We start from the raw sequence: 16,016 nt of genomic DNA on the forward strand, positions 1-16,016 counted from the left end.
TTACACCTGTAGTATTACACCTGTAGTAATACACCTGTAGTAATACACCTGTAGTAATACACCTGTAGTAATACACCTGTAGTATTACACCTGTAGTAATACACCTGTAGTATTACACCTGTAGTAATACACCTGTAGTAATACACCTGTAGTAATACACCTGTAGTAATACACCTGTAGTATTACACCTGTAGTAATACACCTGTAGTAATACACCTGTAGTAATACACCTGTAGTAATACACCTGTAGTAATACACCTGTAGTATTACACCTGTAGTAATACACCTGTAGTATTACACCTGTAGTAATACACCTGTAGTAATACACCTGTAGTAATACACCTGTAGTAATACACCTGTAGTAATACACCTGTACTATTACACCTGTAGTAATACACCTGTAGTAATACACCTGTATGTTGCTCACCTCATTGGACACATCTACGACCAGGTCATCACTCTTTTCTCCATCACTGTCCTATAGAGAGGAACATTGGAGAAACAGTCAACATGACATGATACACCTTTCTATAAACCAGCACATCTACAGCCTTCATACCAATCCATTATGTCTATCTACAGCCTTCATACCAATCCATTATGTCTATCTACAGCCTTCATACCAATCCATTATGTCTATCTACAGCCTTCATACCAATCCATTATGTCTATCAACAGCCTTCATACCAATCCATTATGTCTATCTACAGCCTTCATACCAATCCATTGTGTCTATCTACAGCCTTCATACCAATCCATTATGTCTATCTACAGCCTTCATACCAATCCATTGTGTCTATCTACAGCCTTCATACCAATCCATTATGTCTATCTACAGCCTTCATACCAATCCATTATGTCTATCTACAGCCTTCATACCAATCCATTGTGTCTATCTACAGCCTTCATACCAATCCATTATGTCTATCTACAGCCTTCATACCAATCCATTATGTCTATCTACAGCCTTCATACCAATCCATTGTGTCTATCTACAGCCTTCATACCAATCCATTATGTCTATCTACAGCCTTCATACCAATCCATTATGTCTATCTACAGCCTTCATACCAATCCATTATGTCTATCTACAGCCTTCATACCAATCCATTATGTCTATCTACAGCCTTCATACCAATCCATTGTGTCTATCTACAGCCTTCATACCAATCCATTATGTCTATCTACAGCCTTCATACCAATCCATTATGTCTATCTACAGCCTTCATACCAATCCATTATGTCTATCTACAGCCTTCATACCAATCCATTATGTCTATCTACAGCCTTCATACCAATCCATTATGTCTATCAACAGCCTTCATACCAATCCATTATGTCTATCTACAGCCTTCATACCAATCCATTATGTCTATCTACAGCCTTCATACCAATCCATTGTGTCTATCTACAGCCTTCATACCAATCCATTGTGTCTATCTACAGCCTTCATACCAATCCATTATGTCTATCTACAGCCTTCATACCAATCCATTGTGTCTATCTACAGCCTTCATACCAATCCATTATGTCTATCTACAGCCTTCACACCAATCCATTGTGTCTATCTACAGCCTTCATACCAATCCATTATGTCTATCTACAGCCTTCATACCAATCCATTATGTCTATCTACAGCCTTCATACCAATCCATTATGTCTATCAACAGCCTTCATACCAATCCATTATGTCTATCTACAGCCTTCACACCAATCCATTGTGTCTATCTACAGCCTTCATACCAATCCATTATGTCTATCTACAGCCTTCATACCAATCCATTATGTCTATCTACAGCCTTCATACCAATCCATTATGTCTATCTACAGCCTTCATACCAATCCATTATGTCTATCTACAGCCTTCATACCAATCCATTATGTCTATCTACAGCCTTCATACCAATCCATTATGTCTATCTACAGCCTTCATACCAATCCATTATGTCTATCAACAGCCTTCATACCAATCCATTATGTCTATCTACAGCCTTCATACCAATCCATTATGTCTATCAACAGCCTTCATACCAATCCATTGTGTCTATCTACAGCCTTCATACCAATCCATTATGTCTATCTACAGCCTTCATACCAATCCATTGTGTCTATCTACAGCCTTCATACCAATCCATTATGTCTATCTACAGCCTTCATACCAATCCATTGTGTCTATCAACAGCCTTCATACCAATCCATTATGTCTATCTACAGCCTTCATACCAATCCATTATGTCTATCTACAGCCTTCATACCAATCCATTATGTCTATCAACAGCCTTCATACCAATCCATTGTGTCTATCTACAGCCTTCATACCAATCCATTGTGTCTATCTACAGCCTTCATACCAATCCATTATGTCTATCTACAGCCTTCATACCAATCCATTGTGTCTATCTACAGCCTTCATACCAATCCATTATGTCTATCTACAGCCTTCATACCAATCCATTGTGTCTATCAACAGCCTTCATACCAATCCATTATGTCTATCAACAGCCTTCATACCAATCCATTGTGTCTATCAACAGCCTTCATACCAATCCATTGTGTCTATCTACAGCCTTCATACCACCAATCCATTGTGTCTATCTACAGCCTTCATACCAATCCATTGTGTCTATCAACAGCCTTCATACCAATCCATTATGTCTATCTACAGCCTTCATACCAATCCATTATGTCTATCTACAGCCTTCATACCAATCCATTATGTCTATCTACAGCCTTCATACCAATCCATTATGTCTATCTACAGCCTTCATACCAATCCATTATGTCTATCTACAGCCTTCATACCAATCCATTATGTCTATCTACAGCCTTCATACCAATCCATTGTGTCTATCTACAGCCTTCATACCAATCCATTATGTCTATCTACAGCCTTCATACCAATCCATTATGTCTATCTACAGCCTTCACACCAATCCATTATGTCTATCTACAGCCTTCATACCAATCCATTGTGTCTATCTACAGCCTTCATACCAATCCATTATGTCTATCTACAGCCTTCATACCAATCCATTATGTCTATCTACAGCCTTCATACCAATCCATTATGTCTATCTACAGCCTTCATACCAATCCATTATGTCTATCAACAGCCTTCATACCAATTCATTGTGTCTATCTACAGCCTTCATACCAATCCATTGTGTCTATCTACAGCCTTCATACCAATTCATTGTGTCTATCTACAGCCTTCATACCAATCCATTATGTCTATCTACAGCCTTCATACCAATCCATTATGTCTATCAACAGCCTTCATACCAATCCATTGTGTCTATCAACAGCCTTCATACCAATCCATTGTGTCTATCTACAGCCTTCATACCAATCCATTGTGTCTATCAACAGCCTTCATACCAATCCATTATGTCTATCAACAGCCTTCATACCAATCCATTGTGTCTATCTACAGCCTTCATACCAATCCATTATGTCTATCTACAGCCTTCATACCAATCCATTATGTCTATCAACAGCCTTCATACCAATCCATTATGTCTATCTACAGCCTTCATACCAATCCATTATGTCTATCTACAGCCTTCATACCAATCCATTATGTCTATCTACAGCCTTCATACCAATCCATTGTGTCTATCTACAGCCTTCATACCAATCCATTGTGTCTATCTACAGCCTTCATACCAATCCATTGTGTCTATCTACAGCCTTCATACCAATCCATTATGTCTATCTACAGCCTTCATACCAATCCATTGTGTCTATCTACAGCCTTCATACCAATCCATTGTGTCTATCTACAGCCTTCATACCAATCCATTGTGTCTATCTACAGCCTTCATACCAATCCATTATGTCTATCTACAGCCTTCACACCTATCCATTGTGTCTATCTACAGCCTTCATACCAATCCATTGTGTCTATCTACAGCCTTCATACCAATCCATTATGTCTATCTACAGCCTTCATACCAATCCATTATGTCTATCAACAGCCTTCATACCAATCCATTATGTCTATCAACAGCCTTCATACCAATCCATTATGTCTATCTACAGCCTTCATACCAATCCATTATGTCTATCTACAGCCTTCATACCAATCCATTATGTCTATCTACAGCCTTCATACCAATCCATTGTGTCTATCTACAGCCTTCATACCAATCCATTGTGTCTATCAACAGCCTTCATACCAATCCATTGTGTCTATCAACAGCCTTCATACCAATCCATTGTGTCTATCTACAGCCTTCATACCAATCCATTGTGTCTATCTACAGCCTTCATACCAATCCATTATGTCTATCTACAGCCTTCATACCAATCCATTGTGTCTATCTACAGCCTTCATACCAATCCATTGTGTCTATCTACAGCCTTCATACCAATCCATTATGTCTATCTACAGCCTTCATACCAATCCATTGTGTCTATCTACAGCCTTCATACCAATCCATTATGTCTATCAACAGCCTTCATACCAATCCATTATGTCTATCTACAGCCTTCATACCAATCCATTGTGTCTATCTACAGCCTTCATACCAATCCATTGTGTCTATCTACAGCCTTCATACCAATCCATTGTGTCTATCTACAGCCTTCATACCAATCCATTGTGTCTATCTACAGCCTTCATACCAATCCATTATGTCTATCTACAGCCTTCATACCAATCCATTGTGTCTATCTACAGCCTTCATACCAATCCATTGTGTCTATCTACAGCCTTCATACCAATCCATTGTGTCTATCTACAGCCTTCATACCAATCCATTGTGTCTATCTACAGCCTTCATACCAATCCATTGTGTCTATCAACAGCCTTCATACCAATCCATTGTGTCTATCAACAGCCTTCATACCAATCCATTATGTCTATCAACAGCCTTCACACCTATCCATTGTGTCTATCAATCTACCCTAGCCCCTGAGCACTACTGTAGATCTGACGATTGGATTGGTGTAAACAATGTGGTCATAGAGCCATCTTGCCCTCTGATAGGCCAGCTGGAATTGTTTCCATATTGCTTACCCCCTAATTCAGCCCTCTCAGATCTAGTGCCTAGGGGGCAAGGAGCTAGGAGCTAAGGGTGGATATATGGGACTTACGTATCTGCTCATACTGTCCTTCTCGTCCACTTTGCGTTTCTTAGAGTCCAGACTGTAGTCGGAGGAGCTGTGTTTCTCACTGGCTGTTCTCAGGCTGTCGGTCGGGGAAACGTTATTCTGGAAGAAATAATATATATATATATATTTAAAAAACATATAGCACATACATAACATCCCAAGTGATAATTCTGTCTTTAAAATATGTTAATTCCATCGCTGTTCCCACTTTGACAGCAAGTTAATCTTCTTTCTATAAAATGATTAACGAGAGATTTGTACTATAAAGGGAAATGACTGGTCGTTTCACTCTGTTGCCACAGGGATTAACACCACAGGAAGCCTAGTAGTTCAAGCGTTGGGCCAGTAACCCAAATGTTGCTGGATCGAATCCCCAAAAAACGGACATGGTAAGAAAAAGGAACATAGACAACCCACCCCAACTCACACCCTGACCATACTAACACAAAGACATAATAAAAGACAACCCACCCAACTCCAGCTGTCAATCGTTGTCCCTGATTGAGAACCATATTTAGGGAGCCTGTTTTCTATTGTGTTTCGTGGGTGATTGTTTTCTGTTGTGTGTCTGCACCAGCCAGAACTGTTTCGGTCGTTTCTCTTTGTAATTTTGTTATTTCCGTGTTCTAATAAGAATGGACACACACCACGCTACAAATTGGTCCGATCTATCTTACTCCTCATCAGAGGAAGACGAAAACCCACTATCGTTCTGCACCTGGTAGTTAACCCACTTGGGTGCCGAAGACGTCGATTATGGCAGCACCCCTACACCTTGCCCTCCTTGGGAACAGCAAGCCCCATCCCTGTCTCCTACACCCAGGCTGCTGTGGTCAGAAAGAGAGGTCATAAATTCCTGGAGGAGATGATCTCCTCATGGCCACAGTATAGAGACAGAGTGAAGTTTCATGGAGAACAAAGGAATTTCTTCCACCTCACAGAACTTGAGGTACGAACAACATTTATGTTCCGGAGAAAGTATAAAAGATCGGTGAAGAATCCAGCTATGAACTGGTCCGTTTGGTGAAGCTCATGGGAGACGGTTGTGGCCACATTACCATAACGCTGTTTATATAATAGCCTCAGATATGAGGTTTACATCTAATTGTTGTATAAGATGAATGAGTGAGTATGATACTGTTTGTAAAATTATGTAACTCCAATTCCCTTTTGAGTTTAACTAAATCAGAGGACCGCCCCTGAGCCCAGTTAGGGTCGAACATCCTGGGACAGGCCCTGTCCTGCAACTCCTGAATAAAACCGAACTTTGAGAATTTCTCAACAGACCATGTTTCCCTAAATCACGGGAGGACAAAGTTTGTAGACCATTGCTGAATTTTTTAACCACGTGGTTAAACTTAGACTATCGATACCAACAGAATAAGAACAAGTCTTTGATACTAATTACTAGTCTGCAGCTAGGAATTTGGTATCATTGAACGCGAAGAACGACAACCGCCGAAACATCTAATCTATAACGACATGAATGAATGTTACTCTGAACTATCCATTCTAACCATGACAGAGAGGGCGGACAAACTCTCCAACAGAAACAAACTCTTCAACAGAGACGCCGACGACACACTGAGCGTAAACATATGTATTGATTGCAATTATTCTCGAATGAGTGAGCGTTCATGTGCAAAGGATTAGCATTTCAAATGTTATAATTATCAACTGTGTGTTGTCTTATCGCAGTCGACCCCCACCTCCCTTTAAAGTCCGATGTGTTTTCTTTCTCTCTCTCTCTGTTTTAAATATCTCTCATGCCAATATCATGCAGTTTGGAGAGGATGTTGAGTCAAGCCTCTCTCTCTCTCTCAAAATGTTCGGATCTAACCCACAGCTCTGATCATGTCCCTCTGTAGTAGTTTGTTGTTGGGGGGGGACAAGAGGGAGGGGGGAAGGCTTCTGAAAACAAGCTGCCTTTAGTCTGGGATTGGAACAGAATGTAATTGAACCAGAATGACAATCTATAACAAAGATTTAATAATTCACAAAACCGTAATACTACAGGGATATCCCCCCGGCCTGCAGGCGTACAACATCTTGTATTACTGAGAGTCTGGACGTTTGGTATCGTTTCTAAAAGCACATTACTTAGGGTGTTTTTTGGCACTTTGGTTGATGTTTTATTCGAGCTGCAGAACACAGGGATGAGGGGAAAACTTCTCCTTTAAGGTCTACCACTTCTCCTTTAAGGTCTACCACTTCTCCTTTAAGGTCTACCACTTCTCCTTTAAGGTCTACCACTTCTCCTTTAAGGTCTACCACTTCTCCTTTAAGGTCTACCACTTCTCCTTTAAGGTCTACCACTTCTCCTTTAAGGTCTACCACTTCTCCTTTAAGGTCTACCACTTCTCCTTTAAGGTCTACCACTTCTCCTTTAAGGTCTACCACTTCTCCTTTAAGGTCTACCACTTCTCCTTTAAGGTCTACCACTTCAAGGTCTACCACTTCTCCTTTAAGGTCTACCACTTCTAATAATAATAATAATAATATAATATATGCCATTTAGCAGACGCTTTTATCCAAAGCGACTTACAGTCATGTGTGCATACATTCTACGTATGGGTGGTCCCGGGAATCGAACCCACTACCCTGGCGTTACAAGCGCCATGCTCTACCAACTGAGCTTCTCCTTTAAGGTCTACCACTTCTCCTTTAAGGTCTACCACTTCTCCTTTAAGGTCTACCACTTCTCCTTTAAGGTCTACCACTTCTCCTTTAAGGTCTACCACTTCTCCTTTAAGGTCTACCACTTCTCCTTTAAGGTCTACCACTTCTCCTTTTAGGTCTACCACTTCTCCTTTAAGGTCTACCACTTCTCCTTTAAGGTCTACCTCTTCTCCTTTAAGGTCTACCACTTCTCCTTTAAGGTATACCACTTCTCCTTTAAGGTCTACCACTTCTCCTTTAAGGTCTACCACTTCTCCTTTAAGGTCTACCACTTCTCCTTTAAGGTCTACCACTTCTCCTTTAAGGTCTACCACTTCTCCTTTAAGGCCCACCACTTCTCCTTTAAGGCCTACCACTTCTCCTTTAAGGTCTACCACTTCTCCTTTAAGGAATCATGTTGTAACGATTTTACTGAGTTCCAGTTCATATAAGGAAATCAGTCCAATTTAAATAATTTCATTAGGCCCCTAATCTATGGATTTTATGACAGGGAAGGGGCGCAGCCGTGGGTGGACCTGGGAGGGCATAGCCCCACCCACTGAGGAGCCAGGCCCAACCAATCAGAATAAGTCCGGGTTACTGGTCTCAGAATGATCCAGCAGGAGAAGAAGCCGGATGTGGAGGTCCTGGGGAGGCGTGGTTACACGTGTCCTGAGGTTGTGAGGCCGGGTTTTGCACAACCAAAGTATTTCTACACAAACTGTGTCAGAAACCGTCTCAGGGAAGCTCATCTGTGTGCTCGTCGTCCTCACCGGGGTCGTGACCTGACTGCAGTTCAGCATCGTAACTAACTTCAGTGGGGTATTGCTCACCTTCGATGGCCAATGGCAACGCTGGAGAAATGTGCTCTTCACGGATGAATCCCGGTTTCAACTGACAGACATGTCACCCATTGAGCATGTTTGGGATGCTCTGGATCGACATGTTGGACAGCGTGTTCCAATTCCTCCATACTCACCAGACATGTCACCCATTGAGCATGTTTGGGATGCTCTGGATCTACGTGCAGGACAGCGTGTTCCAGTTCCTCCATACTCACCAGACATGTCACCCATTGAGCATGTTTGGGATGCTCTGGATCGACATGTTGGACAGCGTGTTCCAATTCCTCCATACTCACCAGACATGTCACCCATTGAGCATGTTTGGGATGCTCTGGATCTACGTGCAGGACAGCGTGTTCCAGTTCCTCCATACTCACCAGACATGTCACCCATTGAGCATGTTTGGGATGCTCTGGATCGACATGTACGACACCGTGTTCCAGTTCCCATTAATATCCAGCAACTTCACACAGCAGTTGAAGAGGAGTGGGACAACATTCCACAGACCACAATCAACAGCCTGATCAACTCTATGAGAAGGAGACGTGTGGTGCTGCCTGAGGCAAATGATGGTAACACCAGATACTGACTGGTTTTCTGATCCACACCAGATACTGACTGGTTCTCTGATCCACACCAGATACTGACTGGTTTTCTGATCCACACCAGATACTGACTGGTTTTCTGATCCACACCAGATACTGACTGGTTTTCTGATCCACACCAGATACTGACTGGTTTTCTGATCCACACCAGATACTGACTGGTTTTCTGATCCACACCAGATACTGACTGGTTTTCTGATCCACACCAGATACTGACTGGTTTTCTGATCCACACCAGATACTGACTGGTTTTCTGATCCACACCAGATACTGACTGGTTCTGATCCACTCCCCTACCTTTTTGTTTTAAAGGTATCTGTGACCAACAGATGCATATCTGTATTCCCAGTCGTGTGAAATTGATTTATAATTATAATTATACGAACTGTAACTCAGTGAAATCTTTTGAAATTGTTTCATGTTGTGTTTATATTTTTGTTCAGTGTTTCGATTCAATGAAAATAGTAAATACTACGCATACTCATTATCTTGTAGTACAAAACAACAAAAAAAAGAGATTGAATTTGGCAAAACTCACCGTGCTCTCTGCCACATCCAGGAGAGATGGCAATCAGTGATGACCAGCCAAGAAAAGAAAAACAAGTCAGTTGGCGTATCAAAACACAAGATTAGACTGCAGGGCAGAACTCCTTTATCAGAATAGCTGTTCGAGCCAATCACAGCCTGAGAACGTACCAGCTCATTACCCAGAGAGAATTGTATAAAGGCTGTGCTTTCCTCTTAACGAGCTCGTGAGGAGTAAATATTTATTCTGTAAATAATACTCCTCACTTAGGCAACTTCATTCTGTAAATAATACTCACTCAGGCAACTATACTACTCATCACTTAGGCAACTATACTACTCATCACTTAGGCAACTATACTACTCATCACTTAGGCAACTATACTACTCATCACTTAGGCAACTATACTACTCATCACTTAGGCAACTATACTACTCATCACTTAGGCAACTTCATTCTGTAAATAATACTCATCACTTAGGCAACTATACTACTCATCACTCAGGCAACTCCTTATACAGAAGTAGTAAGGCTTCTAGAAGACTCCTGATACAGAAGTAGTAAGGCTTCTAGAAGACTCCTGATACAGAAGTAGTAAGGCTTCTAGAAGACTCCTGATACAGAAGTAGTAATGCTTCTAGAAGACTCCTGATTCAGAAGTAGTAAGGCTTCTAGAAGACTCCTGATACAGAAGTAGTAAGGCTTCTAGAAGACTCCTGATACAGAAGTAGTAAGGCTTCTAGAAGACTCCTGATACAGAAGTAGTAAGGCTTCTAGAAGACTCCTGATACAGAAGTAGTAAGGCTTCTAGAAGACTCCTGATTCAGAAGTAGTAGGGCTTCTAGAAGACTCCTGATACAGAAGTAGCTTCTAGAAGACTCCTGATACAGAAGTAGTAAGGCTTCTAGAAGACTCCTTATACAGAAGTAGTAAGGCTTCTAGAAGACTCCTGATTCAGAAGTAGTAGGGCTTCTAGAAGACTCCTGATACAGAAGTAGCTTCTAGAAGACTCCTGATACAGAAGTAGTAAGGCTTCTAGAAGACTCCTTATACAGAAGTAGTAAGGCTTCTAGAAGACTCCTGATACAGAAGTAGTAAGGCTTCTAGAAGACTCCTGATTCAGAAGTAGTAAGGCTTCTAGAAGACTCCTTATACAGAAGTAGTAAGGCTTCTAGAAGACTCCTGATTCAGAAGTAGTAAGGCTTCTAGAAGACTCCTGATACAGAAGTAGCTTCTAGAAGACTCCTGATACAGAAGTAGCTTCTAGAAGCCTCCTGATTCAGAAGTAGTAAGGCTTCTAGAAGACTCATGATACAGAAGTAGTAAGGCTTCTAGAAGACTCCTTATACAGAAGTAGTAAGGCTTCTAGAAGACTCCTGATTCAGAAGTAGTAAGGCTTCTAGAAGACTCCTGATACAGAAGTAGCTTCTAGAAGACTCCTGATACAGAAGTAGCTTCTAGAAGCCTCCTGATTCAGAAGTAGTAAGGCTTCTAGAAGACTCCTGATACAGAAGTAGTAAGGCTTCAAGAAGACTCCTGATACAGAAGTAGTAAGGCTTCTAGAAGACTCCTGGTACAGAAGTAGCTTCTAGAAGACTCCTGATACAGAAGTAGTAAGGCTTCTAGAAGACTCCTGATACAGAAGTAGCTTCTAGAAGACTCCTGATACAGAAGTAGTAAGGCTTCTAGAAGACTCCTGATACAGAAGTAGTAAGGCTTCGAGAAGACTCCTGATATAGAAGTAGTAAGGCTTCTAGAAGACTCCTGATACAGAAGTAGCTTCTAGAAGACTCCTGATACAGAAGTAGCTTCTAGAAGACTCCTGATACAGAAGTAGTAAGGCTTCTAGAAGACTCCTTATACAGAAGTAGTAAGGCTTCTAGAAGACTCATGATACAGAAGTAGTAAGGCTTCTAGAAGACTCCTTATACAGAAGTAGTAAGGCTTCTAGAAGACTCCTGATTCAGAAGTAGTAAGGCTTCTAGAAGACTCCTGATACAGAAGTAGCTTCTAGAAGACTCCTGATACAGAAGTAGCTTCTAGAAGCCTCCTGATTCAGAAGTAGTAAGGCTTCTAGAAGACTCATGATACAGAAGTCGTAGGGCTTCTAGAAGACTCCTGATACAGAAGTAGTAATGCTTCTAGAAGACTCCTGATACAGAAGTAGTACGGCTTCTAGAAGACTCCTGATACAGAAGTAGTAAGGCTTCTAGAAGAATCCTGATACAGAAGTAGTAAGGCTTCTAGAAGCCTCCTGATTCAGAAGTAGTAAGGCTTCTAGAAGACTCCTGATACAGAAGTAGTAAGGCTTCAAGAAGACTCCTGATACAGAAGTAGTAAGGCTTCTAGAAGACTCCTGGTACAGAAGTAGCTTCTAGAAGACTCCTGATACAGAAGTAGTAAGGCTTCTAGAAGACTCCTGATACAGAAGTAGCTTCTAGAAGACTCCTGATACAGAAGTAGTAAGGCTTCTAGAAGACTCCTGATACAGAAGTAGTAAGGCTTCGAGAAGACTCCTGATATAGAAGTAGTAAGGCTTCTAGAAGACTCCTGATACAGAAGTAGCTTCTAGAAGACTCCTGATACAGAAGTAGTAAGGCTTCTAGAAGACTCCTGATTCAGAAGTAGTAATGCTTCTAGAAGACTCCTGATACAGAAGTAACTTCTAGAAGACTCCTGATACAGAAGTAGCTTCTAGAAGACTCCTGATACAGAAGTAGTACGGCTTCTAGAAGACTCCTGATACAGAATTAGCTTCTAGAAGACTCCTGATACAGAAGTAGTAAGGCTTCTAGAAGACTCCTGATACAGAAGTAGCTTCTAGAAGACTCCTGATACAGAAGTAGTAATGCTTCTAGAAGACTCCTGATACAGAAGTAGTAATGCTTCTAGAAGACTCCTGATACAGAAGTAGCTTCTAGAAGAATCCTGATACAGAAGTAGTAAGGCTTCTAGAAGACTCCTGATACAGAAGTAGTAATGCTTCTAGAAGACTCCTGATACAGAAGTAGTACGGCTTCTAGAAGACTCCTGATACAGAAGTAGTAAGGCTTCTAGAAGACTCCTGATACAGAAGTAGTAAGGCTTCTAGAAGACTCCTGATACAGAAGTAGTAATGCTTCTAGAAGACTCCCGATACAGAAGTAGTAAGGCTTCAAGAAGACTCCTGATACAGAAGTAGTAAGGCTTCTAGAAGACTCCCGATACAGAAGTAGTAAGGCTTCTAGAAGACTCCTGATACAGAAGTAGTAAGGCTTCTAGAAGACTCCTGATACAGAAGTAGTAAGGCTTCTAGAAGACTCCTGATACAGAAGTAGTAAGGCTTCTAGAAGACTCCTGATACAGAAGTAGTAAGGCTTCTAGAAGACTCCTGATACAGAAGTAGTAAGGCTTCTAGAAGACTCCTGATACAGAAGTAGTAAGGCTTCTAGAAGACTCCTGATACAGAAGTAGTAAGGCTTCTAGAAGACTCCTTTCATCACCTCTGTGTTCCACGTCGTGATGATTCTTCTCATCCTTAACAGGGAGGTTAGCCTGGCTCCCCAGAGCTCCCAGGGCCAGCAGCCCAGACCCTGGGATTATCCCAGGAGGCTGGAGCCCGGAGGGGTGGGGGGCCAGGAGGGGAGGACCACCATGGGCTGCCTGGGACAGGTGCTGAGCCTGGAGCTGTTGCTGCTGTAGATGGGGGGCAGAGACGGAGCAAGAAGAGGACAAGTGGGTCAGAGGGTAAGAGAAGAGAGAGACGCCGTACACTAACCACTAACCACAGAACTACAGGATCTCTGTAACACAAACTGCTGTAGGTTTCCCCAGAGGATTCATTACTATAGTAGTATATATATATATATTTGCACAGATCTAGACTCAAGTCACTCGTTAAAAGAGGAAAAGTTCTTCAAGTTACAAATTGCATCCATTCAGTCATAGAACACGATCAAACATAGTTAATTAAAAATAATTGTTTTTACTTTGTGGCCGGCTGTTGGTCCAGTTTGCGGTGATAAGATAGTAATTTGCCTACGACAGGCTTTAGGGAAAACATAACTACGTTTAACCAAATGTACTTTAGAAACCCCAGCCACTAAACACACAGGCTGATCACTTAAACCGGGACTATTTGACCAGCACGGAGAGATATTAACATGTTAACAGGCCTATAGCTGTCTAGGATAAGAGTGGATGGACAGAGCTGTATCCATCACAGTGCTCTTCTATTTCCATACCAGGCTATGGAGCCAATAAGTCAGGTTTAACCAGGCTATGGAGCCAATAAGTCAGGTTTAACCAGGCTATAGAGAGATTAGATATTAACACATTAACACGTCTATAGACGTCTGGATCTGAGAGCAACAGAGCTATATCCCCCTCTCAGTGCTACAGAGCCACGCCCCTCTCAGTGCTACAGAGCCACAACCCTCTCAGTGCTACAGAGCCACAACCCTCTCAGTGCTACAGAGCCACGGCCCTCTCAGTGCTACAGAGCCACGGCCCTCTCAGTGCTACAGAGCCACGGCCCTCTCAGTGCTACAGAGCCACGCCCCTCTCAGTGCTACAGAGCCACGCCCCTCTCAGTGCTACAGAGCCACACCCCTCTCAGTGCTACAGAGCCACGCCCCTCTCAGTGCTACAGAGCCACGCCCTCTCAGTGCTACAGAGCCACAACCCTCTCAGTGCTACAGAGCCACGCCCCTCTCAGTGCTACAGAGCCACACCCCTCTCAGTGCTACAGAGCTACGCCCCTCTCAGTGCTACAGAGCCACGCCCCTCTCAGTGCTACAGAGCCACGCCCCTCTCAGTGCTACAGAGCCACGCCCCTCTCAGTGCTACAGAGCCACGCCCCTCTCAGTGCTACAGAGCCACACCCCTCTCAGTGCTACAGAGCCACACCCCTCTCAGTGCTACAGAGCCACGCCCCTCTCAGTGCTACAGAGCCACATCCCTCTCAGTGCTACAGAGCCACGCCCCTCTCAGTGCTACAGAGCCACGCCCCTCTCAGTGCTACAGAGCCACGCCCCTCTCAGTGCTACAGAGCCACGCCCCTCTCAGTGCTACAGAGCTATATCCCTCTCAGTGCTACAGAGCCACAACCCTCTCAGTGCTACAGAGCCACAACCCTCTCAGTGCTACAGAGCCACGACCCTCTCAGTGCTACAGAGCCACAACCCTCTCAGTGCTACAGAGCTATATCCCTCTCAGTGCTACAGACCTATATCCCCCTCTCAGTGCTACAGACCTATATCCCCCTCTCAGTGCTACAGAGCCACAACCCTCTCAGTGCTACAGAGCCACAACCCTCTCAGTGCTACAGAGCCACAACCCTCTCAGTGCTACAGAGCCACAGCCCTCTCAGTGCTACAGAGCCACAACCCTCTCAGTGCTACAGAGCCACAACCCTCTCAGTGCTACAGACCTATATCCCCCTCTCAGTGCTACAGAGCCACGCCCCTCTCAGTGCTACAGACCTATATCCCCCTCTCAGTGCTACAGACCTATATCCCCCTCTCAGTGCTACAGAGCCACAACCCTCTCAGTGCTACAGAGCCACAACCCTCTCAGTGCTACAGAGCCACAACCCTCTCAGTGCTACAGACCTATATCCCCCTCTCAGTGCTACAGAGCCACAACCCTCTCAGTGCTACAGACCTATATCCCCCTCTCAGTGCTACAGACCTATATCCCCCTCTCAGTGCTACAGAGCCACGCCCCTCTCAGTGCTACAGAGCCACGCCCCTCTCAGTGCTACAGAGCCACGCCCCTCTCAGTGCTACAGAGCCACGGCCCTCTCAGTGCTACAGAGCCACGGCCCTCTCAGTGCTACAGAGCCACAACCCTCTCAGTGCTACAGAGCCACGCCCCTCTCAGTGCTACAGAGCCACACCCCTCTCAGTGCTACAGAGCCACACCCCTCTCAGTGCTACAGAGCCACGCCCCTCTCAGTGCTACAGAGCCATACCCCTCTCAGTGCTACAGAGCCACGCCCCTCTCAGTGCTACAGAGCCACGCCCCTCTCAGTGCTACAGAGCCACGCCCCTCTCAGTGCTACAGAGCCACGCCCCTCTCAGTGCTACAGAGCCACGCCCCTCTCAGTGCTACAGAGCCACGCCCCTCAGTGCTACAGAGCCACAACCCTCTCAGTGCTACAGAGCTACGCCCCTCTCAGTGCTACAGAGCCACGCCCCTCTCAGTGCTACAGAGCCACGCCCCTCTCAGTGCTACAGAGCCACGCCCCTCTCAGTGCTACAGAGCCACCCCCCTCTCAGTGCTACA

At 43.7% G+C, this 16,016-nt stretch overlaps 1 protein-coding gene and 1 long non-coding RNA gene across 4 annotated transcripts in view; one reads left to right on the top strand and one right to left on the bottom strand.

Moving 5' to 3' along the window:
* The window catches only part of tle3a (TLE family member 3, transcriptional corepressor a), a 107,354-nt gene that overhangs the window by 24,529 nt on the left and 66,809 nt on the right, over nucleotides 1-16,016 (bottom strand). The window contains exons 7-10 of one of the 2 annotated variants that reach the window (XM_052481084.1): nucleotides 13,232-13,424; nucleotides 12,656-12,666; nucleotides 5,098-5,214; nucleotides 428-478 (exon numbers count right to left, since the gene is read on the bottom strand). In XM_052481084.1, coding sequence (XP_052337044.1) covers nucleotides 428-478; nucleotides 5,098-5,214; nucleotides 12,656-12,666; nucleotides 13,232-13,424 — 372 coding nt within the window. Of the gene's footprint in view, nucleotides 1-427; nucleotides 479-5,097; nucleotides 5,215-12,655; nucleotides 12,667-13,208; nucleotides 13,425-16,016 lie in introns of both variants that reach the window. The other variant, XM_052481085.1, reaches the window with a different exon arrangement.
* On the top strand, nucleotides 7,044-8,289 carry LOC127912181 (uncharacterized). Of its 2 annotated transcripts, none has more exons than XR_008081300.1 (4): nucleotides 7,044-7,548; nucleotides 7,764-7,889; nucleotides 8,016-8,078; nucleotides 8,163-8,289. It is a non-coding gene; the product is annotated as an uncharacterized LOC127912181 (long non-coding RNA). The 2 variants fall into 2 exon arrangements; XR_008081301.1 differs by having other exon boundaries at nucleotides 8,016-8,057.

Source organism: Oncorhynchus keta, chromosome 26, assembly GCF_023373465.1.
Source record: "Oncorhynchus keta strain PuntledgeMale-10-30-2019 chromosome 26, Oket_V2, whole genome shotgun sequence".
Classification (NCBI taxonomy): Eukaryota; Metazoa; Chordata; class Actinopteri; order Salmoniformes; family Salmonidae; genus Oncorhynchus; species Oncorhynchus keta.